Here is a 26756-nt window from a genome sequence, read left to right as displayed (position 1 = left end):
GAAACAACATGCTGTGAAGGATCTGTTGAGTGAAAACATATTTGCTTATTGTTAGTAGTGATAAACAGGACTGTCTTAAAAGTGTCAAAGGTAACACACCTCATCCACCAAGTGTTGACTTCCCGGAGTCATGTAAGAGCCCCGAACCATCCTCTTGGTAATCTTGTAGGCATTAGTTTTGAACCTCCTTTGAGAAATTGTTGTCTTCTAAAATGATAATGATCGAGCAGTTAGGGATTTAAAAACACAGGAGATCTGATAACTTTGGCTACAGCAGAGTCTGCAGACATACCTATTTTGCTCTTGGTCGGCCTATTTTAAACATGAGAGACAACATAGTTAGTGAAATGTTGATAACATACAATGACTATCATTGGTGGCTGAAAAGATGCCAGGTAACAAGTGAAAAGCTGCTACTTACCATCGCCACAGTCTAAGAATGAAACAGGAAACACTGAGCGAGTTGCCTCCATCTTAAAGCTGTTGATCATGTGATTTAAAGGAAAGCCACACCCAGCTCTTTCCTGGAATTTTACTCGACTGTAGAAAACTGCTCCATTTGCCCCGCCCACCCATGATCTTTAATATCTACCAAAAACAACCTTTGGTTGTCAGTAACCAGCCGATCGTTTTCGCGATTAAAAAGTGACTTTGTGCGGCGGCGTTCCCACCGCGAGCAGAACTCCGGCTCAAAAACCGCTGTTTTTGAACACTTTTATTTACTTAAGCATTTTAATGGGCTTACTTTGAAACAAAGTGCGATTGAATGATTATTGTTATGTGTTGCCTTGAATTCGGCTATGCTGTCTGTTAGACAGCTGTTTTCCTTTATTGTTGTTTTTGTATTGTTTGTAGCGAACGCTACTGGAATGTATAGATTAAGCTACGTAGCCAAGATAATTAATAATTTAACTGTTGTACATTGGTTGATGATGATTTGCATTGTTACATAGGCTTGCAGAAAAATATTTGTTTACCGGTAAACTGAATCGAACTTGATGTGCTAATGGACGTTTTTCTGACCTACAGGTCAGGTTTTGTTCCCTCCCTTTGAATTAATCTTCTTCATATTGAAGTGGCGAGCCGGTAGGACCATTCTTTGTTTCCCCTCTTTCCCCCACTTAGCCGTCTTTGGATTACGGACATATTTCCCCATTTGTATGAAGCTGGACTCTAAGGAGGAATACCTCAAAAGTGAACTTTAAAAAGAAAAGGACCAAAAAGGACTTTTGCACAGAAAGATCACAGCATTGATTTATTATTTAATTGTGGGCATTTATGTTGTGTGTTGTATTAATTATTTTGTTCCATTTCCCCTGTCCTCCATTTATTCAATATATTTTTGGTACAAGATATTGCAGTCTTTGGTCTCATCATTCACACCATCTAGGCTCCATAAAGAACTATTTCTTCTGCGCGTCAGTCAGTAAACTCATCCATTGAAATAAACTAGTCCTTAAATAACTTTGAGTTACACAGTGGCAAATGTAATAGAGAAAGACACAGGGCCACCTGAAATCTGTCGTCCTATCTGATTCAAAACCAACATGTAGGAGAATCTGGAATCTTTGATTTTGAGTTAAAAATAAAATATGGATAAAATGCAGAAATGTTTTTACTAACATGTACTAACAGAGACTTGGAGGAGAGAGACCTAATGTTTAATAATCCACATTTCACTGTTTTACTCTTTGGTTCAGATGTGGATACTGTATTGTTCTTTCTTTGTGACTGTTTATGTTTAAGTTGTTTGTTGCTGGTTTTTAGTTTGTTTTTTTCTGTTTGGAAGCTGACACAGTCTCTATGGAGACGGGTTTTTGGGGGGGTAGCAGGAGGAGAGAAGCTGCAGAGAGGCGTGTAAGACTGCAACTCTGCTTCCTGGTCCCAACTCTGGATAGTCATATTTTGGGGGGTTTAATAAATTACTACTGCATGATGTAAAGCTGAAGTATTACACAGCTTTATGAACCTCCTGTTATCCTGGTAGACGAGTACAGCAATAAATCTTTTACTTGAACATCTTCTGGCTGCAATAAGCTTTGAAATGTGACCATGAAGTTAGAGACACACTGACTGAAACCCACAGCTGTGACTGTGGATCACATCCACACACAGTGTAGCTGCTGTCTCTGTGTGAGGTCTGTGTATATATGTATATACACTCAACAAAAATATAAACGCAACACCTTTGTTACTGCTCCCATTCCCCATGGGATGGACGTAGAGACCTAAAATTCATTCCAGATACACAATATAACCATCCCTCCCAAACAGTGGTCACAAATCAGTCCAAATGTGTGGTAGTGGGCACATCTGCCATATTGAGATAATCCATCCCACCTCACAGGTGTGCCACATCAGGATGCTGATCTGACATCATGAGTAGTGCACAGGCGTACCTCAGACTGCCCACAACAAAAGGCCACCCTGGAATGTGCAGTTTTTTGCACTATTGGGGGTCTGGGGACCCAGAACCGGTCAGTATCTGGTGTGACCACCATTTGCCTCATGCAGTGCAACACATCATCGCATGGAGTCTATCAGATTGTCAATTGTGGCCTGTGGAATGTTGGTCCACTCCACTTCAATGGCTGTGCGAGGTTGTTGGATATTCGTGGGAACTGGTACACGCTGTCGTATACGCCGGTCAAGCACATCCCGAACATGCTCAGTGGGTGACATGTCCGGTGAGTATGCTGGCTATGCAAGAACTGGGACATTCTCAGCTGCCATCTGCCCTGAACAATGTGAACCATGATTCATCCGTGAAGCGCACACCTCTCCAACGTGCCAGACGCCATCGAATGTGAGCATTTGCCCACACAAGTCTGTTACGGCGACGAGCTGGAGTCAGGTCAAGACCCCGATGAGGACGACGGGCATGCAGTTGAGCGTCCCTGAGACGGTTTCTGACAGTTTGTGCAGAAATTGTTTGGTTGTGCAAACCAATTGTTCCAGCAGCTGTCTGGGTGGCTGGTCTCAGACGATCTTGGAGGTGAACCTGCTGGATGTGGAGGTCCTGGGCTGGTGTGGTTACACGAGGTCTGCGGTTGTGAGGCCGGTTGGATGTGCTGCCATATTCTCTGAAACGCCTGTGGAGACGGCTTATGGTTGAGAAATGAACATTCAATGCACGGGCGACAGATCTGGTTGACATTCCTGCTGTCAGCATGCCAATTGCACGCTCCCTCATTGCTTGTGGCATCTGTGGCATTTTGCTGTGAGACAAAACTGCACATTCCAGGGTGGCCTTTTGTTGTGGGCAGTCTGAGGTACACCTGTGCACTACTCATGATGTCAGATCAGCATCCTGATGTGGCACACCTGTGAGGTGGGATGGATTATCTCAATATAGCAGATGTGCCCACTACCACACATTTGGACTGATTTGTGACCACTGTTTGGGAGGGATGGTTATATTGTGTATCTGGAATGAATTTTAGGTCTCTACGTCCATCCCATGGGGAATGGGAGCAAAAACAAAGGTGTTGCGTTTATATTTTTGTTCAGTGTATTTATGCTTATATTCATATTCTCTTATTCCCCTTTATTTGATATCCTAATTCTGTGCTGTGTAAAAATTTGTCGGTGTTCTGCTACTACAAACTGGATTCCCTGGAGGATAAACATGAGGGATTCATAAAGTTCTATCTCTCTGTTAAAATCCCCCAAAATAAATGAAATGTGAATTTCAGGCAGACATGTTTTTAAAAGAGTCACTTTAGAATAGAATAGAATAGAATTCAACTTTATTGTCATTGCACATGCACAGGTACAGGGCAACGAAATGCAGTTTGCATCCATCCAGAAGTGCTTTAGTGATATAGATATATTACAATATATATTAGCAATAGTATAGATATGTAAGTATATTACAGAAATGGGTCTATTATGGTATGTTATAATGTACACGGTATGAAGTATGTTGTGAATATTCTATAACTAAGTATGTACAGGCTGTAGTGAGTACAAGCTATGTACAGGCTATGAACAGGATATAAATATGAAAAACTATACAGAATATGAAATAAATAACTTTACAAGAATCTGAGATATACAGCTATACAGAAATGGGAACTATGCAAGTTGTAAACAGTTGTAGGATTAAAGATTATTGAATGTACAGAATGATTATTTACACAGAGCTATATAGTAGTGCAGTTAAGATAAGGGAGGGTGTAGATAAATAAATGGTAAATGGCCTGTATTTATATAGCGCTTTACTAGTCCCTAAGGACCCCAAAGCGCTTTACATATCCAGTCATCCACCCATTCACGCACACATTCACACACTGGTGATGGCAAGCTACAGATAGTTTCTACAGAGGCTATATAAAGTGCTAGTGGTTGTGAGTGGTGGTTCAGTCCATGTTATTATTGTGTTTGAGGGTACAGTTGTCCATTGTGGGTGTGTGTATGTTCAGTCCATGAGTTTAATGTGGGCCTGATGTCAGGAGGCAGAGTTCAGGAGTCTGACAGCTGTGGGGAAGAAGCTGTTCCGGTACCTGGTGGTCTTAGTCCGGAGGCTCCTGTGGCGCCTCCCAGAGGGCAGGAGGGTGAAGAGTCCATGTGATGGGTGACTGGGGTCTTTGATGATTTTCCCAGCCCTTTTCAGACACCGCTTCCTGTAGATGTCTTTTATGGCAGGAAGTGGTGCTCCGGCGATGCGCTGGGCAGTTTTCACGACCCTCTGCAACGCCTTCCGGTCCGAGGCAGAGCAGTTCCCGTACCAGACTGTTATACAGTTGGTCAGGATGCTCTCGATGGTGCCGCGATAGAAGTTCACCAGGGTGTCTGAGGACAGGTGGTTCTTCCTCAGAGTCCTCAAGAAGAAGAGGCGCTGGTGAGCCTTCTTGACCAGCTTGGAGCAGTTGGTCGTCCAGGTGAGATCCTCGGAGATGTGGACTCCCAGGAACTTGAAGCTGCTCACACGCTCCACAGCCGTCCCCTTAATGTGGATGGGTGGATGTGGGTCAGCATTCCTCCTGTAGTCCATGATGAGCTCCTTGGTCTTCTCGGTGTTAAGCAGCAGGTTGTTTGTGTCGCACCACTCAGCCAGACGATCCACCTCCTCCCTGTAGGCGGCCTCATCGTTGTCACTGATGAGGCCAATCACCGTGGTGTCATCTGCAAACTTAATGATGGTGTTGGAACCATCAGCAGGTCTGCAGTCGTGGGTGAAGAGGGAGTAGAGGAAAGGGCTCATCACACAGCCTTGTGGTACACCGGTGTTCATTGTGATGGTAGATGAGCAGTGGTTATCCAGCCGGACATGTTGGGGGCGGTTGGTCAGGAAGTCCAGTAACCATTTGCAGATGAGGGAACTGATGCCCAGGTCTGTCAGTTTCCTGATGAGTTGTGAGGGGTGGATTGTATTGAATGCTGAACTGAAGTCTATAAACAGCATTCTGGCGTAGGTGTTGCTGTTGTCCAGGTGTGAGAGGACAGAGTGCAGTGCGATGGAGACTGCATCCTCTGTGCTCCTGTTCTGGCGGTATGCGAATTGGTGGGGGTCCAGGGTGGGGGGGAGACAGGATTTGAAGTGTGCTAGGACCAGCTGCTCTAAGCACTTAGTGATGATGGGGGTGAGTGCTACTGGGCAGTAATCATTGAGGCAAGATGGGTTGGAGTTTTTGGGTATCGGGACGATGGAGGTGGATTTGAAGCAGGCCGGTACCACAGCGTGGGCCAAGGACAGATTGAATATGTCTGTGAGCACTCCTGCAAGCTCCCCAGAACACGCTCTGAGAACACGCCCGGGGATGCCATCAGGGCCTGCAGCCTTGTGGACATTGATCCTGCTCAGCACCGCTCCTACATCGGTGGGGGAGAGAGTCATAGGTTGGTGGTCTGGCGTCATGTCTGCTTTGGTTGTGGTTGTGGGGTTCCCTCGCTCAAAACGAGCATAAAAGTTGTTGAGCTCGTTGAGGAAGGAGACATCAGAGGATGCGGGGGAGGGTTTGGTGGTCCTGTAGTCTGTAATGGTCTGGAGTCCTTGCCACATGCGTCAGGGGTTGGAGTTGGAGAAGTGTTCTTCTACCTTCTTTTTGTAATGGTGTTTGGCTTTTTTGATGCCCTTCTTTAGATTAGCCCTGGCTGTACTGTAGGCGTGTGCATCTCCTGACCTAAAGGCGAATGGAAAAATGTGTTTTTAAAACCAGCCAATAGGAGCGTCTGTGGATATCAGCTGAGGCTGAACTCAGGAACACCATCACATATAAATACACAGAATTAAATCACTAGATAAAAGACGTCATTAAATAAGGATCAAATCAACATGTCAAAGGTCAGTCAGAAGAGGTGTGGTTAAACACTGGCAGTGCAGCGACCTAATGCAGTTTGGTTACCGCCACGGGAAAAGCCCCGCCCCCTCTGAGCCTCCGCTGTGTCCTCAGCACATCCAGGAGCAGCAGGTCAGAGGGGGCGGGGCCATGTCAGGACTTATTTTAAGTAAAATTTAAAGTGGAGCGACGGCAGGAGTCACACAGCAGTAACCAGCTCTGTCTGCCAGGGTCAAAGGTCAAACAAGTCCTGCAGCTGACCCACACACAGACTTACACTGATCCACAGAGAGTGATGAATCCACACATCACTCGGCTGGAGGAAGCTGGGGTTCCACACCGTCCAATCAGAAACCAGTGTTGACACTGAGACCCGTCTCTGTAACAGGAAGTCCATGAACAGGCAGACCCTCTGCAGCAGGCTGACCTGTGACCTCTGAGACAGAGGGAGGAGTTTGTGTCAGCAGGGGGCGCTGCAGCATCGCCTGAGAGCTTTAAGAACAACAGCAATAAACAGGAAGTGAAAGTCACACTTCTGTTGTTGTGCGTTATCAGCAGACCTCCACCCTCTGCAGGAAGCTGAGATAAGAAGCAGCCAATCACAGAGCAGAGAGCATGTGACTTCCTGTTCCTGCTGTTACTGTGACAACAGCTCCTGGCACAGAGAGCAGCTTTCTAAAGAGGAAAGATGCTGCTGTCACCCCCGGGTGTCATGTGACCCGCCTGATGTACCGATTTAAGACTGTAAGAACAATAATAACAACATGTTTTAGTCAGGTGATCCATGCAGAGCAGATCCATGTGACCAAACACAGCTGGATCACATGTTTCCTCTCCTGGAAACAGAAAGCCTTCATGTATAAAGGCTCATGTACCCACTGAGCCCTGCTCTCAGATCTGTGAGGCTTTAACAAACAACAGTTTAAAGTCATGTTTAGCATCTTCTGTCAGTGTGGAAGGTCACACACTTTCCTGAGTGTTGAACCCTGAACTACTAGCTGTTCATGTCAGCCTGGACATAAATACAGACCTGCCTGCTGTCATAGACCCCAGCACTCACATGTTACTTATAAGTGACTCATATGTATGCATGTATATATTGTGTATATTGTGCTATTTCTTACTTAGTGTGTTGTGTCTTTGTTCCTGTTTGTGCTGCAGCACTGTAACCTAAATAATTTCCCCTGGGGATCAAAAAAGTATTCTGATTGTGATTAAATGAAAGCAGTCAGAGCAGAGGACGGTGATGTAAGGAATGGGATTTTAATCAGCCAGTCTCCTTTAACTCTCAGCATCACAAAGTAATGTGGTAACATCTGGACTGATGTGTTTACTGTCAGCTAGTTTAAATGCTGTAGGCTGCAGCCGTTGCTCTAACACTATAACTGTAACAGGGCTCAGTGCTGCTTCTAACAGTCTGAGCTGCTTCAGGCTTTATTTGTGAGGAGCACAGCAGCTTACAAACACGTGGCTGGGCCTGGACCCAAAGGAGTGTTTGTTAAAGCCTGCAGTGAATCCAGCAGCAGAATGATGGAAATGCAACACAGCAATGATGAAGAGGAGCAGCATTAAAGCCAAAGTCCAGTTCATACAGTTAGGTCCATAAATCAAATAAGGGAAAATAAAATGTTGTTGGATGCACCTGTCTGCAGCCTTAATGCTCTCTGGTCGCTATGGTAACGCGTAAACATTTCTTTCAAAATAAGACACACGACTACAACACGGGAAAAGACCCAGGGAAACGAAGTTAACGATAAAAACCCTGAAAACCATTGTTGGATTTATATTTTATCATTGTCATTGTTATTGGGGAATATCTAACCATATATGCTCAGAGGTGTAGAACCAATTGTGTAATGATAGTAGTCTTTAAAGACTTTGTGTGACTCCAGAGTGTTCTGGCATTCACACCCACGTCCTGGGATCATGGGAGAGGTGCTACCTTCTTATTGTTTTGTGGTAGGATGTCTGTTTTAGTCTAAGTGCCTTTTGTTTAGATGAACTGCTGGACTTCCAGACCAGCAGGTTTAGGGAAGTCGTTTATGGGGTCACACACACACACACACACACACACACACACACACACACACACACACACACACACACACACACACACACACACACACCTACATAACATACAGACTGGTACCTTTGTTCACGTGTATGTTAATGAACCTATGTATGTTCGTGTAACCTCAATAAAAGAACAGTGTTACGAGGGAACGGACGAGAGCGACTGTGGTCAAGCGAAGGAACGGCATTGGTCCAGTTCTCTCCCGTGCACGAGAAACATAAAGAACTACTCGTGTCTTGCTTTGCTGTGTAGCTGGATTGAACGATCCAGCGAACAGGTTTATGCTACAAACCTATCAACCATCAATTTCACACCGAGCCTCGACTCTCACGGCCCGGTACCAAACGACTCACGGACCGGTCCGTGACCCGGGGGTTGGGAACCGCTGAGTTAACGCATGAGTAGTTCAGGGCTGCACGTCATTTTCATTGTTAATATCTTTGTGAAAAGCACATTGATGTGAAAATCTTCATGAGAGTCAGAGGCCCTACAACACGATTAAAGATTCATTCAAAAGAAAATCACAAGTTATTATCATCTTCAGAACATTTCATTAAACATTAGAGACAGACTGCTGAGTACATCTCATCTCTATCCAAACAACCTACAGTCCACAAACACATCATGAACCAGTGCTCTGGGCTGTGGTCTTTCCCCAGTTACATGGATCAGCTGGTTCCCTGGAGGTGACTGCTGCTGTGGTTTGGAGCGGATGAATAAAGCTGAACTGAATCAGGTGTCCAGTTACTTTTGGTCCCTTTAAACCAGGCTGTCACATGTTCAGGATGTGAAACTCCTCCTCCGTGAAAACGGGTGTGGGTCACAATCAGTCAAGGTTTTGGGTGAACCCATTGTGAGATCTAGCCCCACGCTATCATGTGATTTCCTGTGATCAAATGTCCCAGGATGTGAGTGGGCGTTAAGACGTCCATGTCCCTCATCAAGCAACTTAAAGAAGTCCAGACGCTTTTCTTTCCAAGCTCCTTCAACAACATCATTCATAGAACAGCTTCCAGCTTCTTTTGCTCGGCTACAGTTTGGATGGATTTGCATTTAAAGATGCAACAAGACCAAAATGGTTAGGGTCAGGAGGTCAAAGGTCAGAGCTCCTGTGGGTCTGAGGGCGGCCTCACGCTGGAGAAGGATGAAGGAGTCTGACCTGAGCCAGTGTTTGACATGAACACATCAGCACTGCTGTCAGTGAGCCTAACGACAGCCGTTAGCATCATTTCAGTGTTTCAGTCATAAAAACACTTCCTGTCACTGTGGTCGTTACAGTGACATCATGCAGTTTGTGCTTTGACCTCCAGAGGGCGACAAATCAGCACAGACAGAGAGCTCCATTCAAACTTTGCTGCCATCAGGAATAATTCTTCAAATATAATCATCAGTGTTTGAGCAGTTATGATATCAGGGACAATCTAGACATGTGTGACAATACTGAACATGTCACATGACACACCTCAAACATCATGTGATCCACTCTCAGTCTGCACTTTCATTCATGACTTCAACAGGTTGAAATGAGCTTTGAAGAAACATTCAGTGAAATAAATCTTTCATGGATTCATGTGAGCAGCAGATGAACTTTGTACCAACAACATCTTCAATAACAGAGTCTGAATGAAGCTCAGGTGTTGATGCTGCTCACTGATTGGACGCTTGCTTTCAGCTCTGCTCTCAGTCTTTACTGCACAGGTGAAGGTAGAAAGTGTGACTGGATCTATAGACTGGAAACAGAGAAACATGCTGAACATTTGAAGCTTTGCAGCAGAAATGTTCATGTTACAAATACAGCAGAGCTGATCTGGGATCAGTGTGTTCACACCTGCAGCTACAACAAGGTTTCATGTCTCCACACGTCAGCATGTGAACTTTACTCTGACTCAGTCTGAGCAGTCAGACGGCATATTTTTAAAGTTAACACATCAGCACACACAGAGCTGAGCCCCTCCCACCTGTGCTGAGTTTCAGGTGGAGCCCCGCCTCCTTCCAGGAAGCAGCTCACCTGTGTGTCCGTGTTTAGTGTCCAGGTGTGGAGTGGAGCTTGTTGTTGGGGTGTGAAGAAACTGTAAGTTTGCTTTGTTTCCTCCTTTAACAGTTTGTCTTTAGGAACTTTACTGTTTGTTCAGCTCGTGTTTGATTTCTTCACACAACAAACTGTGTGTGTTTGTATTTCCGGTCTCTCCATTAAAGTCAGTGTGTAATGTTTCCTGGCTAACATCAGCTGTGTGCAGCTTAGTTCAGCACAAATCTGCCGCTCCATAGTTCACGGTAACGGACTCACAGCTGGACCAACGAGGCCGAGTGTGTCCGCCACTCTGAGCTACGTTCGTGTTTGTGTACTTGTAGTTTGTACTTTGAGTTCACTCAGAGCCCACAGAGGACGCAGCGTACGTGATGACGTCACAGCCCTTTACCTCCTTTACTGTCACTGTGATTAATATTTACACACGAGACACCTGCAGAGCTCTGACGCTAAGCTAGCACACAGCATGCTAACACTAAGCTAACGCTAAGCTAACACTAAGCTAACGCTAAGCTAACACTAAGCTAACACTAAGCTAACACTAAGAGTTCTTACAGACACGAGTTAAAAAGCTGCTTTTAGTGTGTGATCAGAGTCCAGGACTGAGAGCAGCAGCAGAGCTGATGGATGATGAATTACTGGATGGAAGAAGCTTCTCATTAGCAGTGAATCAGTGTGTGTCAGTGAATGCATCGTGTGTGCTTCAGGCTCCATCTAGTGGACTGATAGCAGAGCAGCTGATGGCAGCTTCCTCTGCCTCACACTGCTGTCTGACTGCATCCAGCTGACACTGAGATGAAGCAGGAAAGAAGCAGCTGATATTTGGACAGCACACATGATGAAAGGAGGATTTCAGCTGATGTGCACATGAATGATTTGTGTTTCCTCTGCAGGTAGAAAGTGTGTGTGAGCTGATGTGAATTGAGCAGCATGGATCAGTGTGAGGACAGAGAGGAGGGAGTCCCTCCCTCTAAAAGCACTCTGTGTGGGGAACATGAGAGCCAGACCAAAGCTCAGAGGTGAGATGACCATCTCTAACTGTCCATGACTCTTCTCCATGTCACAGCTCAGCACTCACATCACTGCTCCATCATTATTCACAGGAACCAGCCTGGACCTCCACCCAGCTCTGTGTCCTGTGAAAGTAACTCAGTCAAAGATGCCATTAAGAGATTTGAGCAAAGACAGTCAGCTGAGAAAAGGTAAGCTAATACCAATAATATCAGCTGATATGTGATGAGAATTTTACTGAAGATTTATAACTTTTTCAGGATCCATCAGAGACTCAAACCTGGACCTCGACCCAGCTCTGTGTCCTTACAGAGTGACCGGTCTAAAGGTCTTCCCATTGATTTTAAAGTCCAGCCTGTGTCTGCTGCAGAGAGGTGAGCTGTTAGCAACATGAACTCTTTGATTAAACTGCTCGATGTTGTTGGATATAAACTACAAACACGTGGTTCCCTCAGTCCCATTTAAACTGTCTTTTAAAACAAGCCTTTGGTTTCTAAACAACTGAAAACCCACTTCAGCAAACAGGAAGTGATCAGAGCGTCCGTCCACTTCCTGTCAGGCCCTGCAAACATTTCATATTGAAGAAAAGTAGCTGATATCTCACATTTTTACTCCACCACATTCAACCATTGTGACATTTTACAGCATGAAACTCTTGTCACATGACTCCTGTTATGTTATAGAGTCATGTGACCACCAGGGAGGGATTTGTATGGATGAAACACATTCAAATCAATCTGATTCATCAATGGAAACATTTTTGGTGTAAATGCAGCAACACTGAAAACGCTGAAGATAAAAACACAACAGATGAAATATGAACAAATCGAGGCTTTGAATACACGTGTGTGTGTTTGAGACACAGAGATAAATGGATTGTGTGTCTGTCCTATTGCTGCGTGAGGATTTTATTGTAGATTTTGTGCGTGTACACTTTTGACCACGAAGGTGTTGAAAGGGCGTAAAACAGTTGGAGGCACCAGAGTAAACACTAGTGCTGTCAGTAGATTAAAACATGACTAATTAATGACACAATCTTCTGTCATTAATCCTGATTAATCACAATTACTTGATCAATAGCTGCAGTTACATTTTTCCAACTTTATATTTAAGCCTGTAACAGACGTTTACACCATATAATGAAGTCAATGCAGAATAAACACAAAGAATGTTAAACGCTTCAATTCAAAGAGACTTTGAATAGTTTTCAGTCTTTAACTCAGCTTCTCTGCTGTAAATACAACTTTGTAACAAACATATATACTAAAAGCTAAGTGTGCACTAATATATAATAATATATAATCTATATTACTGCTGTTAATGAAAATGTTTAATCAGACTCATCACAGGGTTACTGTGGATTCATTTGGATTAATCACCATTAAACATCATTTTTAATGTAAACGAATCAAATTTCATTTCATGAGCAAACAGACTCGAGAGAAAAGGGCAAATTTACACACTTAACATGTTTATTGAACATGTAAACATTGATTAACCTCCTGAATGAGCCGACCCCCCCCAGGGACAGTCCTGCATGCTAATGATGGGCTCTGCTCTGTACCTGCAGGATTCTGTCAGCCACAAACTCCTCAGCTGATCCTGAATCTGAGCCCATCTGTCAAACAATCATTTTCTTCACAGGTCTGTGGAGGTGGCACTGATCCTGCAGCAGTCTAACACTCTCTGTCACTCTTCTTCAAGTCTTTGACACGAGGAACCAAAACTATGTTATTAACAACACTAACAGGTCTGCAGTTTGTCCACTTGGCAGTTGTGTCATCAGTGCTTTGCATTCTTGTGATATTTTAAGCTGGAAGTGCTTCGGTGAAAAGAAAATTCCTTCTGTCACGATGTACAGAATCCTTCATGTTGGTCGGCTGGTCCGCCTTGTTATTTTTTTAATGCTCAAACTTTCCATCGGGAGGTCAGTGTGTGTTTGTCATCTTCCATATTGAGCTGATTGGTTAAAATGAGACCTGTGCCTGTTTCCAAGTCTGTACCCTGGTTAAATGACAACATTCGTCTTATAAAACGTAATTGTCGTAAAGCTGAGCGGTTATGGAGGAAACCCACTTAAATGTTCATCTCCTCTATTTAAAGGATCTTTTAGCCTCCTTTAACAATGCTATTAGAGTTGCGAGGGCTGCTTACTTTTCTCAGTTGGTTGCAAGGAGCAGAGGTAATCCTAAAGTTTTATTTGATACTATTACTAATATTATTACTCCTGCTCCACCTGCTGCTATTATTTCTTCTGTTGAAGATTGTGAAACTTTTCTTGCTTTCTTTTTAGAAAAAATTAGCAACATAAGGAAAAACCTGTCTTTTTCAGCGTCTGCGCTGTCTGTTCCCACGCCAGCTCGGCCTGTTGTTTTAGAAGGTTTTTCACCTGTTTCACTACCAGAGCTGGGAAAAATAGTTAGTGCAACAAAATTATCCTCTTGCTCTCTTGATTTTTTACCTGCATCATTATTTAAAAATGTCTTTTACTCTACTGCTCCCTGTATTCTTACTATAATTAATACCTCCTTGGCCTCGGGCATAGTCCCTGCCTATTTTAAAACTGCTGTTATACATCCCTTGTTAAAAAAGCCTATGCTGGACCCATCTCTCACTAGCAATTATAGACCGATCTCAAAAATTCCGTTAATTGCTAAGATTCTAGAGAAGATCGTGGCTAAGCAGCTTACAGCAGTTTTAGATAAATATAGTATTTTCGACAAATTTCAATCTGGCTTTCGTAAAGTTCATTCCACTGAAACAGCCCTTCTTAGAGTTTCTAATGACATTTTGTTACAAAGCGATGCAGGTAAATGTTCTGTTCTCTTAATGTTGGATCTTACGTTGGCCTTTGATACTGTTGACCACTATATTTTACTTAACAGGCTGAAACACTGGGTCGGTGTCTCTGGGACTGCATTGAAATGGTTCTCCTCGTATCTCTCTGAACGATATTCTTCTGTGGCAGTTTCTAAGTATAGATCATCTTCTGCGTCCCTGTCTTTTGGTGTGCCACAAGGCTCTGTGCTGGGGCCATTACTGTTTTTAGTTTATTTACTCCCTCTTCAGCACATTTTGAGCCCTTTTGAGGATATTTGTTACCATTGTTATGCAGACGATATCCAACTCTATATATCTTTTAAACCGGAAGAGGCTTCTAAGCTCCGGCTTTTAAATGTGTGCTTGGAAACCATTAAAGGCTGGATGGCTGAAAACTTCCTCCAACTAAATGACAGTAAAACCGAAGTCCTCTTATGTGCCCCAGATAGACATAGACCCAGTATAATAAATGCTCTTGGTCCTCTTTCAACGTTTGTAAAACCATCTGTCAGGAACTTAGGGATTATCCTTGATCCTGCTCTTACGTTAGATAGTCATGTTAAATCTCTTGTTCGGTCTTGCTTTTATCATTTAAGAAATATTTCTAAATTGAGCTCTATTATATCCTATACCGAACTGGAGATTGTTATTCATGCTTTTATCTCTTCACGACTGGACTATTGCAATTCCCTGTTTACTTGTTTAAATAAAGGTTCTTTGGAGCGTCTGCAGATCGTTCAGAATGCTGCAGCAAGACTTTTGACGAAAGCTTCTAAATTTTCACATATAACACCGTTGCTCATGCAGTTACATTGGCTTCCTGTCGCATTTAGAGTCCAGTTTAAGATTTTGGTTTTAACTTTCAAGGCTCTTCAACAACAAGCACCACCATATATCATTGAACTTTTACAGCCCTATGCCCCTAGTAGGTCTCTGAGGTCGAGTAGTCAGGGCCTACTTGTCATTCAGTATACGAGACTGAAAACTAGGGGTGATAGATATTTGCTACTGTGGCCGCCAGACTGTGGAATTCCCTTCCTCAGGACTTAAGATCTGCTGATTCATTGATCACTTTTAAAAAACAGCTAAAAACACATCTTTTTAAAACTGCCTTTTGCTAACTTTGTTTGTATTTTGTCTTTTTAATCTGTTATATCTTGTAAAGCACTTTGTGATCTCTATCTAGAAATGTGCTATATAAATAAAATTTTACTTACTTACTTACTTACTTACTTACTTCCGTCACTAACAGATGTGCTGCACATCTGCACGTGTGCAAAGGTAACTCTACTCGGACAAACTGCCCGAAGTGCGTTGATAGAAACATTTCAGGGATTTTGAGTCGTTCTGCATCCAGATGTGTCGTGTTAAAGGTTTTTATCATGTTAATCATGATAACAGATGAACCCTAACCCTACATGTTAATTTTGACAGCACTGGTAAATCCTTTTTAATGTTCTTCTGTCAGATCATTGATTAGACTCGACTCCAAATACGAGACTCGGAAAACTCAAATGAAAACTCAAATCAAAGCAATGAGAAAAGGACTTCTTGTGTTAGAATGAAAACATGTGGAAGTGGTCAGGTTTCAAACACTCGTTGAATCTACTGCACAGTTACATTCAGGGACCTTTGGCCTCCTGAGATCATTAGTTGATGGTTCATCACAGTTTTCTCAAAGTTTCCTCTGAGCTTCTGCAGCATCATCACTTCCATCACTGATGAAAGAAAGTTCATAGAAAACAGAAAATATATCTTCAGAATTTGAGAGTCTAAAACTTGACAGACTTGATTCAGATGAAGTTATTTGAGCAGAAACTCCTGGATCTTTATCCTGTGTTGATCTAATCCTTCATGGTTCTTCCACAGAGTGGACCAGCAGAGCTCAGAGGGTCCCAGTGGTCAGTCTGCCCAGCAGCATCAAACACAGCTGGACTCCATATTCATGGTCTGTACATGTACAACAACTACTTTATTATTAATAATAATGCATTTATTTATAGGTCCCTTTCAGAACACCAAGGACTCTGTGGACTAAATGACCAAAAGAAACAAACTTTGAAATCAGACGGTGCAAATGTGATCACAGGGAAACGTTTTAAACATCGAGGCTTTAAACAGAAACCAAAGTGAAACAGTTTGTAGTCGAGATCAGTGGGAATGAAGCTGAATAACTGTTTCTTCAATAACTTTGAGCTCTTAAAAAAGAAAAACTAGCTGAAAGTCTGGCTGCTCTTATGAAAAGTACAGAGAAATTATGGGTCGCTCAACACTTGTGCACAATATAGGAGTTTAAATAAATCTGAAGAATAACTCAAAGTCCTTCAGTCATACTGAGAAAGTCATCTACAGCTAACTATCCAAGTGGATTTGTTTAAGACAGCTCCATCTGCTGGTGGCCCTCTGCAGGTGCATGAAAGGGGCGTGTTTATAGTGAAAGTAGTAGAGAAAGTAAACCCCACGGGAAGGAGGAGGACTCTCAGCAGCTTCCAGCTCATATTCAGACATTTGACTTCTCACTGAAAGCAGCAAGTTTGAGTGTCTGTACCTTAGTTAGAAGAGATAACATGGTCATAGTAATTAGAGTTGATTGAGCAATGCTGTCCTTGTAATGTAGTTTATTATTTTTATACATCTTTTTATGGACAAGTCCAGTTTTTCTGTAGAGCCTCTCAACTTGGTGACAGCAGCAGTGGAAGTTCACGTGTAAACCAGAGCAGCAAATCAGGTCCAAATGTGTTGTTCACAGTGAGTGGGATCATCATTGGCTGCTATGTTAACCTCCTGCAGCAGGATGTCTTTGGTCAGAGAATGGATAGATCACTAAGTCATTGTTGAGTTTAGGGAGACAGTAGACAGTTGGAGGAGGTTCAGCCAGTTGACACACAGTAGATAAAATAACTGAAGGCAGGAGCAGACACCTGTATGACTTTCCACCTCTCACATAGATTATTTCCCTGGGCAGCGCCACAGGGCTGGTAGATGTAAACAAAGCTGGAGGAGAGGATTTATTCATCTGAGAAAAGTCACAGAGTTGTGTCTTGATGCTCAATCATCCAGGTACGTAAATCCCAAAAAGCTTGATTCTGTTCATCTGGATGTTTTCAGTGGGAGAAACGTTTCATCATCATCAGGTGACTTCTTCAGTCTCAGCTGACTGCAGGTTTCAATCTCATAAACAGGACATTTGTATGACTGAAACCAGCCCACTGAAGGAACAATGTGCTGGGAGGTCAGTTCATTGATCATTGGTACGCATATTGTCATGACCATTGATCAATGGTTGTTGATCAATGGTCATGAGTCCAGTTCACAGAGAGCTGGGGAATGGCTGCAATCACAGCATGTAAGATGGTGACAAATGTACCCTTAGGCCCCTCCTCCATTCAGAGATGGTCTTTCCCTTTCACTTAAATGGCCTCCTTGACTCCGCCCTCAAACCAGCGTTCACATTTACTCAGGACCTTCTTGATGTGAAGTTCTTCTGCTTCGCTGGCTGCTGTGTCTGTGGGGATGGTGTTTGTTCTGTGTTGTAGTGTCCTGATGACGCCCAGTTTGTGCCCCAGTGGATGATGAGAGTCAAACCTTAAATACTGATCTGTATGCGTAAACAGAGTGAACCTTTAAGACCAGTTGTCTGTACGATCAACTCAGTCACCTGAAACATCTCCAAGTTTCTGGCTTTGATCATCAACCTGTTGGTAGTTCAGCTCTGAACACCAGTGAAATGTTTCTCCCACTGAAATCGCTGCATTCATATGAACAGCATCAACGTTTTGGGATCATGGAGTTGTGGACAAAGTCTCAGTTAATCAGATAAAGTCAAACCTATAATTGGTGAAGAGTTCGTGGATGATATGCCCCTTGATCGTAAAGAAGTGGACGTTGTGGATACTGAAGTTCAGAGTGGTGGGTCATTCATAAAGTATTCTGTTCCAGCTGCTGGAGGACAACATCATCACTTTTGTGAAGAACGAGCTGAAGAAGATCCAGAAGGCTCTGAATCCAAATAAGCCCCAGTGCTTGGGGTTTCAGAGGGAGGATGATGAGCAGAGGAGAAACAGCAGAGAGGCATTTGTGAAGATCACAGTGGACTTCCTGAGGAGAATGAAGCAGGAGGAGCTGGCTGACCGTCTGCAGAGACGTAAGAGGATTTATCTAAAGATTTAAGCTGCTGGATAAATGAGAGACTTGTGACACCAGTGTGTTCAGTCATTTCTCAGTGGGTCAGAAATTGTCATCAGCATTTTGTAAAATATGATTGTTAAAGTTGTATTTTTATTATTATTATTCAGAACTTCCAGCTGCAGTTTGTCATCGTAAACTTAAGTCTAAGCTGAAGAAGAAGTTCCAGTGTGTGTTTGAGGGCATCGCTAAAGCAGGAAACCCAACCCTCCTGAATCAGATCTACACAGAGCTCTACATCACAGAGGGAGGGACTGCAGAGGTCAATGATGAACATGAGGTCAGACAGATTGAAACAGCATCCAGGAAACCAGACAGACCAGAAACAACCATCAGACAAGAAGACATCTTTAAAGCCTCACCTGGAAGAGATGAACCAATCAGAACAGTGCTGACAAAGGGAGTGGCTGGCATTGGGAAAACAGTCTTAACACAGAAATACAGCCTGGACTGGGCTGAAGACAAAGCCAACCAGGACATCCAGTTCATATTTCCATTCACTTTCAGAGAGCTGAATGTGCTGAAAGAGGAAAAGTTCAGCTTGGTGGGACTTGTTCATCACTTCTTTACTGAAACCAAAGAAGCAGGAATCTGCAGCTTTGAAGACTTCCAGGTTGTGTTCATCTTTGATGGTCTGGATGAGTGTCGACTTCCTCTGGACTTCCACAAAACTACAATCCTAACTGACCCTAGAAAGTCCACCTCAGTGGATGTGCTGCTGATAAACCTCATCAGGGGGAAACTGCTTCCCTCTGCTCGCCTCTGGATAACCACACGACCTGCAGCAGCCAATCAGATCCCTCCTGACTGTGTTGGCATGGTGACAGAGGTCAGAGGGTTCACTGACCCACAGAAGGAGGAGTACTTCAGGAAGAGATTCAGAGATGAGGAGCAGGCCAGCAGGATCATCTCCCACATCAAGACATCACGAAGCCTCCACATCATGTGTCACATCCCAGTCTTCTGCTGGATCACTGCTACAGTTCTGGAGGATGTGCTGGAAACCAGAGAGGGAGGACAGCTGCCCAAGACCCTGACTGAGATGTACATCCACTTCCTGGTGGTTCAGGCCAAAGTGAAGAAGGTCAAGTATGATGGAGGAGCTGAGACAGATCCACACTGGAGTCCTGAGAGCAGGAAGATGATGGAGTCTCTGGGAAAACTGGCTTTTGATCAGCTGCAGAAAGGAAACCTGATCTTCTATGAATCAGACCTGACAGAGTGTGGCATCAATATCAGAGCAGCCTCAGTGTACTCAGGAGTGTTCACACAGATCTTTAAAGAGGAGAGAGGACTGTACCAGGACAAGGTGTTCTGCTTCATCCATCTGAGTGTTCAGGAGTTTCTGGCTGCTCTTCATGTCCATCTGACCTTCATCAACTCTGGACTCAATCTGCTGGAACAACAACAAACAACATCCAAGAAGTCTGAAACAGGAGAATCTGCAGAGACACACTTCTACCAGAGTGCTGTGAACAAGGCCTTACAGAGTCCAAATGGACACCTGGACTTGTTCCTCCGCTTCCTCCTGGGTCTTTCCCTGCAGACCAATCAGACTCTCCTACGAGCCCTGATGACACAGACAGGAAGTAGCTCACTGACCAATCAGGAAACAGTCCAGTACATCAAGGAGAAGCTCCGTAAGAATCTGTCTGCAGAGAAAAGCATCAATCTGATCCACTGTCTGAATGAACTGAATGATCGTTCTCTAGTGGAGGAGATCCAACAATACAGGACTTCAGGAAGTGTCTCCACAGGTAAACTGTCTCCTGCTCAGTGCTCAGCTCTGACCTTCATCTTACTGTCATCAGAAGAAGATCTGGATGAGTTTGACTTCAAGAAATACTCTGCTTCAGAGGAGGCTCTTCTGAGAATGCTGCCAGTGGTCAAAGCCTCCAACAAAGCTCTGTGAGTAAACATGTTGTCATCGCTTCATTGTTAAAATCATGGGAAATAAATCAGAAATGCTGAGTTCAAAGAGCACTGTAACATTTTTTTAAAATAGTGAATTAAATGATCATCAGTCACTCGGTAAATATATGGTAGTTTTAATGTTTCACTCCAGCATTTCTAAAACACACTTTGTTCTGTAACTCTTATCAAAGGACAATCCAGACCCAGCCTATAAGAACATGAGCTCTGATGCTTCAGCCCCTCTGACAGGTTTATTATCCTCAGCTTGTTCATTTGTCTCCAACTCCAGGAGTTTGGTTGTTTTATTCTAAAGCACAAACTTCACCTGCCAGACTTCACCTACATCTTTTTCTGATGTTCATAATTTAAGTTCAAGTTTGTATCTCACTTTCAGTGCACACCCTCCCTTTTTAAATATAAATCTCTGCTGTGCTGTCATGTTTTCATCCTGTATGGAGGGAGAAACTCGGTCTTCATTACTGAAATTGCCTCTAAGGTCGTGTTTCTTGTCAGTAACCATATGTAACTGTAAGGCTTCCATAACCAGTGTTATCACAGAATTACAGTGGGTTCACTCTGGGTCCTCTACAGTTTCTTCCCACTGTCCACAGACATGCAGTTAGGTTACCTGGTGATCTAAACTTCATGCAGGTGTGAGTGAGAGTGGTTGTCTGTCCCTCTGTGGGCTTAGTGGAAGAGACTGGATGGATCTCTGCTTTGTCTTTGATATATGCTGACAGCAAACATTCTCCATGAAGTCTGCATTTCAGCTCATCTCCTTTATACGCACCTTTAACAGGAAGAGTTTTATACAGCTAGTGTTTAAAATCCAGTGTTATTCACAATACACAGGTAATGAGCATGATTATTGAATTACTAAAATTTTCTAAAATAATTGTTTTAGTTAATATTTTATGACAGTGTACACAGAATTATTAGCTCAGTAGGCAGAGTGGTCGCCCCATGATCATAAGGTCAGGGGTCGAATCCACCGAATAGTTACCTTGTGGTACCCCTGAGCAAGGTACCATCAAGGTACCAATCATGTGCACTGGACTGGTAGCACTCATAGTCTCATAGGTTTAAATAAATTTTTTAAAAAAAGGGTTCAACATATAAACAAATTTAATTTGATCACATATATTGTTTGTTTTTTTTTTGTTGTGGTTTTTTCCCTTTCTCTCACAGACTGAGCAGCTGTAACGTCTCAGAGAAAGGCTGTGAAAATTTGTTGTCAGTGGTCAGCTCCCAGTCCTGTAGTCTGAGAGAGCTGGACCTGAGTACCAACAGCCTGAAAGCTTCAGCAGTAAAGCTTCTGTCTGCTGCAGTGGAGAGTCCACATGCCAAACTGAATGTTCTGAGGTCAGATCAATTTGTATTATGTTTAGTTCTGTTTGTTTATGTGTTTGATGTTTGTTTTTGTTTATGTCTTTATCCAGTTATCCTTGTTTCATAGCATTTTTATTCATTTCAAAGTTAAACAGAAGTTTTACTAACCTGCTCAGCACAAGACAATAAGCTATTGCACCCTGATTACACTTTAACAACAATCTTTATTCATGTTTTTATCTTCAGACTTAACATCTGTGAACTCTCAGAGGAAAACTGTGAAGCTCTGTCCTCAGTTCTCAGCTCGCAGTCCTCTAGTCTGACAGAGCTGGACCTGAGTATCAGAAAGCTGCAGGATTCAGGAGTGAAGCTTCTGTCTGCTGGACTACAACGTTTAAACTGTAAACTGAATACTCTGAGGTCAGATCAGAAAACATTTAGTTTTTAGAATTATTAATTAAAGTTCATACATATGATGTTGTATCTTAGTATGTTTGTTTCCTTTAAAAATAGAAAGTCAACATTTAATGTTGTGAAATGTATTAACAAACTCTACATGAGTACTTGTTTTATAGATTGTCTTTTATTTTTCAGACTGAGTGGCTGTAACCTGTCAGAGAGAAGCTGTGAAGCTCTGTCCTCAGTCCTCAGCTCCCAGTCCTCCAGTCTGAGAGAGCTGGACCTGAGTAACTCTGACCTGCAGGATTCAGGAGTGAAGCTTCTGTCCGCTGGACTAAAGAGTTCACAGTGTGCAGTGGAAACTCTCAGGTCAGGATTCAAACTTTTCCACAGATGATCATTTGAAATGTGATTTATATTATTGTATAAACAGGTAACTTTTATACAGCTGTCAAGTGAACTTTTATTTACATTTGAGTGGATAATTGGACTCTGAATTACTAAAAGTTGTTATAGTCATGTCTTTGTTTATTTAAAAAAATACTTCATGTACTGCCTAATTTAAAGATTTAGGCTCCTTTGGGCCCATAATATATATATTTGATTTCTTTGTGAATGAAATTAGGAGGATATTGGCGACTGCTGATTGGCTCGCTGTTTGTTTTTTATTCACAGTACTTAATTTTAAAGGCTGATTTCTCAAAATGAGATGTTTATCTTTTCTTCTACAACACGTGGAGCCACCAAATCTTCTTGCTTGATTTATTCATTACAGTTTGATTTAAAGAATATTAGACTCGTAACATAATAAATATATTTATTTCACTTCTTCTTGAGAGAAAGAAAGGGATGACTGGGTGAGCTCCAGTGGTTCATCCCAGCAGAGAGAGCGGCACACTGGGCTGCAAATGATCACAGTAGTAATGGCCATAGTTTGATAAAACAGGCAGTCTTACCCTGTAGATAATACAGGGTTCTGGTGCCGATGTGGGGGAGGGGAGTCGCCCGGTACTAACTACATACTACTAACTACCTCATCCAGATGTCTTCCCTACTAAACCTGATAAGAAGTAACTGCAGTAGCCTTATAGGTCAAATCAGTTTCACCTGTTAAAGTTAGCTCCACTATTAATTAGGGGTGGGGGAAAAAATCGATACTGTGTAGTATCGTGATATTTTGTTTGCTAATAATGTATCGATACAGGGACAGCAGAAATCGATATTTTGTTACAAACAATTTTTTCTCTGAAGTCAACATGCTCTGGAGTCAGAGCATGTTGACTTCAGAGCATGTTGATCCTTTTTCTGAGCAACAATCCTGACATTCCTTCACTGTCCAAATGTGTTTAACTTTTTTTTTGGCAGCAATAAACATGACAGTTTACTTATTTTAATTTAAGACATGTTTAATTTTAATTAAGTTTGAAACTTTTTTATTTAATGTAAAATTATATTTTTTTTAAAATTTACTTTCAAATTCTTCAGTTGCTGAAGGGGCTGCATAGTTTTCATAAATTGCATAGTTCAGAATAGCTATAATTGTACCAGATGGTTGCATTCAGTTAAGTTGGACTAGACTGTAATACAAACCGTTCAGTTTGTCAACAATAAAACTGAAATGAGAGAAAGACTGAGTGTGAGACTTTGATATTAGATAAAATGAATATTGATAAAGTTTACCTTTATGTGCAGAATTTAAATATCGCAAAATATTTTAAAAAATCGCAATAATATCGTATCGCGAGTTGTATGGTGATTCCCACCTCTACTATTAATGGTGTCACTTGTTATTTCTGGGATGAGTTTAGTAGCCTGAACAGCTGCTTAAAGGAAAGTAATTAAATAATAAAAATAACCTAAGTCCGGGGGAACCTGCAAGAGCTGTTTGCACAAAGAATAATGCTCAGACTTTGAGGTTTTATCGTTTTACACAAGGTTTAAAAATGAATGTCCACAATTGAATTGCAGAAATTGTTATTGAGCTAATACTGATGTAGTTGTTATCTTTGGTAAGGAGAGGTTGGAGGAAGGATGAGCACAGTCAGGCCTAAAGATGCTCTTAATAATAATAATGGATTGCATTTATATAGCGCTTTTCGAGACCCTCAAAGACCCTTTACAATCCCACTACAGGGAGTGCAGAATTATTAGGCAAGTTGTATTTTTGAGGAATAATTTTATTATTGAACAACAACCATGTTCTCAATGAACCCAAAAAACTCATTAATATCAAAGCTGAATGTTTTTGGAAGTAGTTTTTAGTTTGTTTTTAGTTTTAGCTATTTTAGGGGGATATCTGTGTGTGCAGGTGACTATTACTGTGCAGAATTATTAGGCAACTTAACAAAAAACAAATATATACCCATTTCATTTATTTATTTTTATCAGTGACACCAATATAACATCTCCACATTCACAAATATACATTTCTGACATTCAAAAACAAAACAAAAACAAATCAGCGACCAATATAGCCACCTTTCTTTGCAAGGACACTCAAAAGCCTGCCATCCATGGATTCTGTCAGTGTTTTGATCTGTTCACCATCAACATTGCGTGCAGCAGCAACCACAGCCTCCCAGACACTGTTCAGAGAGGTGTACTGTTTTCCCTCCTTGTAAATCTCACATTTGATGATGGACCACAGGTTCTCAATGGGGTTCAGATCAGGTGAACAAGGAGGCCATGTCATTAGTTTTTCTTCTTTTATACCCTTTCTTGCCAGCCACGCTGTGGAGTACTTGGACGCGTGTGATGGAGCATTGTCCTGCATGAAAATCATGTTTTTCTTGAAGGATGCAGACTTCTTCCTGTACCACTGCTTGAAGAAGGTGTCTTCCAGAAACTGGCAGTAGGACTGGGAGTTGAGCTTGACTCCATCCTCAACCCGAAAAGGCCCCACAAGCTCATCTTTGATGATACCAGCCCAAACCAGTACTCCACCTCCACCTTGCTGGCGTCTGAGTGGGACTGGAGCTCTCTGCCCTTTACCAATCCAGCCACGGGCCCATCCATCTGGCCCATCAAGACTCACTCTCATTTCATCAGTCCATAAAACCTTAGAAAAACCAGTCTTGAGATATTTCTTGGCCCAGTCTTGACGTTTCAGCTTGTGTGTCTTGTTCAGTGGTGGTCGTCTTTCAGCCTTTCTTACCTTGGCCATGTCTCTGAGTATTGCACACCTTGTGCTTTTGGGCACTCCAGTGATGTTGCAGCTCTGAAATATGGTCAAACTGGTGGCAAGTGGCATCTTGGCAGCTGCACGCTTGACTTTTCTCAGTTCATGGGCAGTTATTTTGTGCCTTGGTTTTTCCACACGCTTCTTGTGACCCTGTTGACTATTTTGAATGAAATGCTTGATTGTTCGATGATCACGCTTCAGAAGCTTTGCAATTTTGAGACTGCTGCATCCCTCTGCAAGATATCTCACTGTTTTTGACTTTTCTGAGCCTGTCAAGTCCTTCTTTTGACCCATTTTGCCAAAGGAAAGGACGTTGCCTAATAATTATGCACACCTGATATAGGGTGTTGATGTCATTAGACCACACCCCTTCTCATTACAGAGATGCACATCACCTAATATGCTTAATTGGTAGTAGGCTTTCGAGCCTATACAGCTTGGAGTAAGACAACATGCATGAAGAGGATGATGTGGACAAAATACTCATTTGCCTAATAATTCGTCACTCCCTGTATACGATCTGCATGAAACTTAACTACTTAACACGTCTCAGTTCTTGTTGAGATGATGTGATACAGTCTAGTAAGAGTGGTTCGCTGCCAGATGACTCACAATTACAAAAGATCAGGTGATATTTCAGACCGAGGGAAAATCACTGGGGTGATCGCAGGAAGAGGCAGAAAAGCACAGACGTGCTGGACCTCACAGTCATTTGGAAAAGGTAAGAATGAATCTGTCTTCATTCATCTACATGGAAATATATCACCAACAAACAAACCAATAATACAACCAAATCACTCCCAGTTCAAGACTTTGGTTATTTACAGCATTTGAAACATACTGTGTAGCTCAGTTAAAACAGCCCAAGGCCAAGTGAAAGTGCTGAGAGGGAAAAGATCATGATTAACGATTTATTTAAACTCATAACTGGGGCAGCGGCTGAGCTTTGTGAGCTGCAGCTTAAAACATGTAACCATGCTTTCAGCGTTGCAAATTTCCTGTTACTAGCTAGGTCAAATCCAAATTTAGTGTACAGGTCATAAGATCATATAGAGGCAAAATCCTGATACATCATGAATCATTTTTACGTTTTAGTTGTAATAATTATATATTTCTTGTTCATTTTAGTTCTCATGTGGTCAAAAAGTCTAAGTCAAAATTCTCAGCATTTTCAAATTACAGCTTCTTAATTTATATCGATAATTTTAATATTCTACTGCTCAGAAATAATTTACAATTTCCAGCTGTGAATTCCATCTTATTTACAGTTTTTAACATTATATACTAGATGGGACTTGATGAAATGACCAATATAGATATATGCCCAGTAGCAGAATATCTTGTAATTATGTTTTACTCCCCTCTGGTGGCCAAATTAAACACGAGGCGATCGTGGCTCAAGAGTTGGCAGCTCGTCTTGTAATCGGAAGGTTGCCGGTTCGAGCCCCGGCTCGGACAGTCTCGGTTGTCGTGTCCTTGGGCAAGACACTTCACCTACCGGTGTTGGCCAGAAGGGCCGATGGCACGATATGG

At 42.4% G+C, this 26756-nt stretch overlaps 1 protein-coding gene across 1 annotated transcript; it reads left to right on the top strand.

The window, feature by feature from the left end:
• Positions 1-11054: 11054 nt before the first annotated feature.
• LOC147336966 (protein NLRC3-like) lies at positions 11055-21770 on the top strand. The gene is made up of 7 exons (XM_086287250.1): positions 11055-11403; positions 11488-11586; positions 11656-11769; positions 16085-16163; positions 18155-18359; positions 18511-20308; positions 21503-21770. The coding sequence occupies exons 1-7, from the start codon at positions 11315-11317 to the stop codon at positions 21768-21770; spliced, it is 2652 nt and encodes an 883-aa protein (XP_086143376.1). The 5' UTR covers positions 11055-11314.
• The last annotated feature ends 4986 nt before the right edge of the window (positions 21771-26756 follow it).

The sequence above is a fragment of the Aulonocara sp. 'chitande type north' Nkhata Bay genome, linkage group LG3, assembly GCF_057382095.1.
Source record: "Aulonocara sp. 'chitande type north' Nkhata Bay isolate Kocher_YH1m ecotype deep benthic linkage group LG3, A_spYH_male_GT1.1, whole genome shotgun sequence".
NCBI classification, from domain to species: domain Eukaryota; kingdom Metazoa; phylum Chordata; class Actinopteri; order Cichliformes; family Cichlidae; genus Aulonocara; species Aulonocara sp. 'chitande type north' Nkhata Bay.
This window is presented reverse-complemented; position numbering and strand designations above follow the sequence as displayed.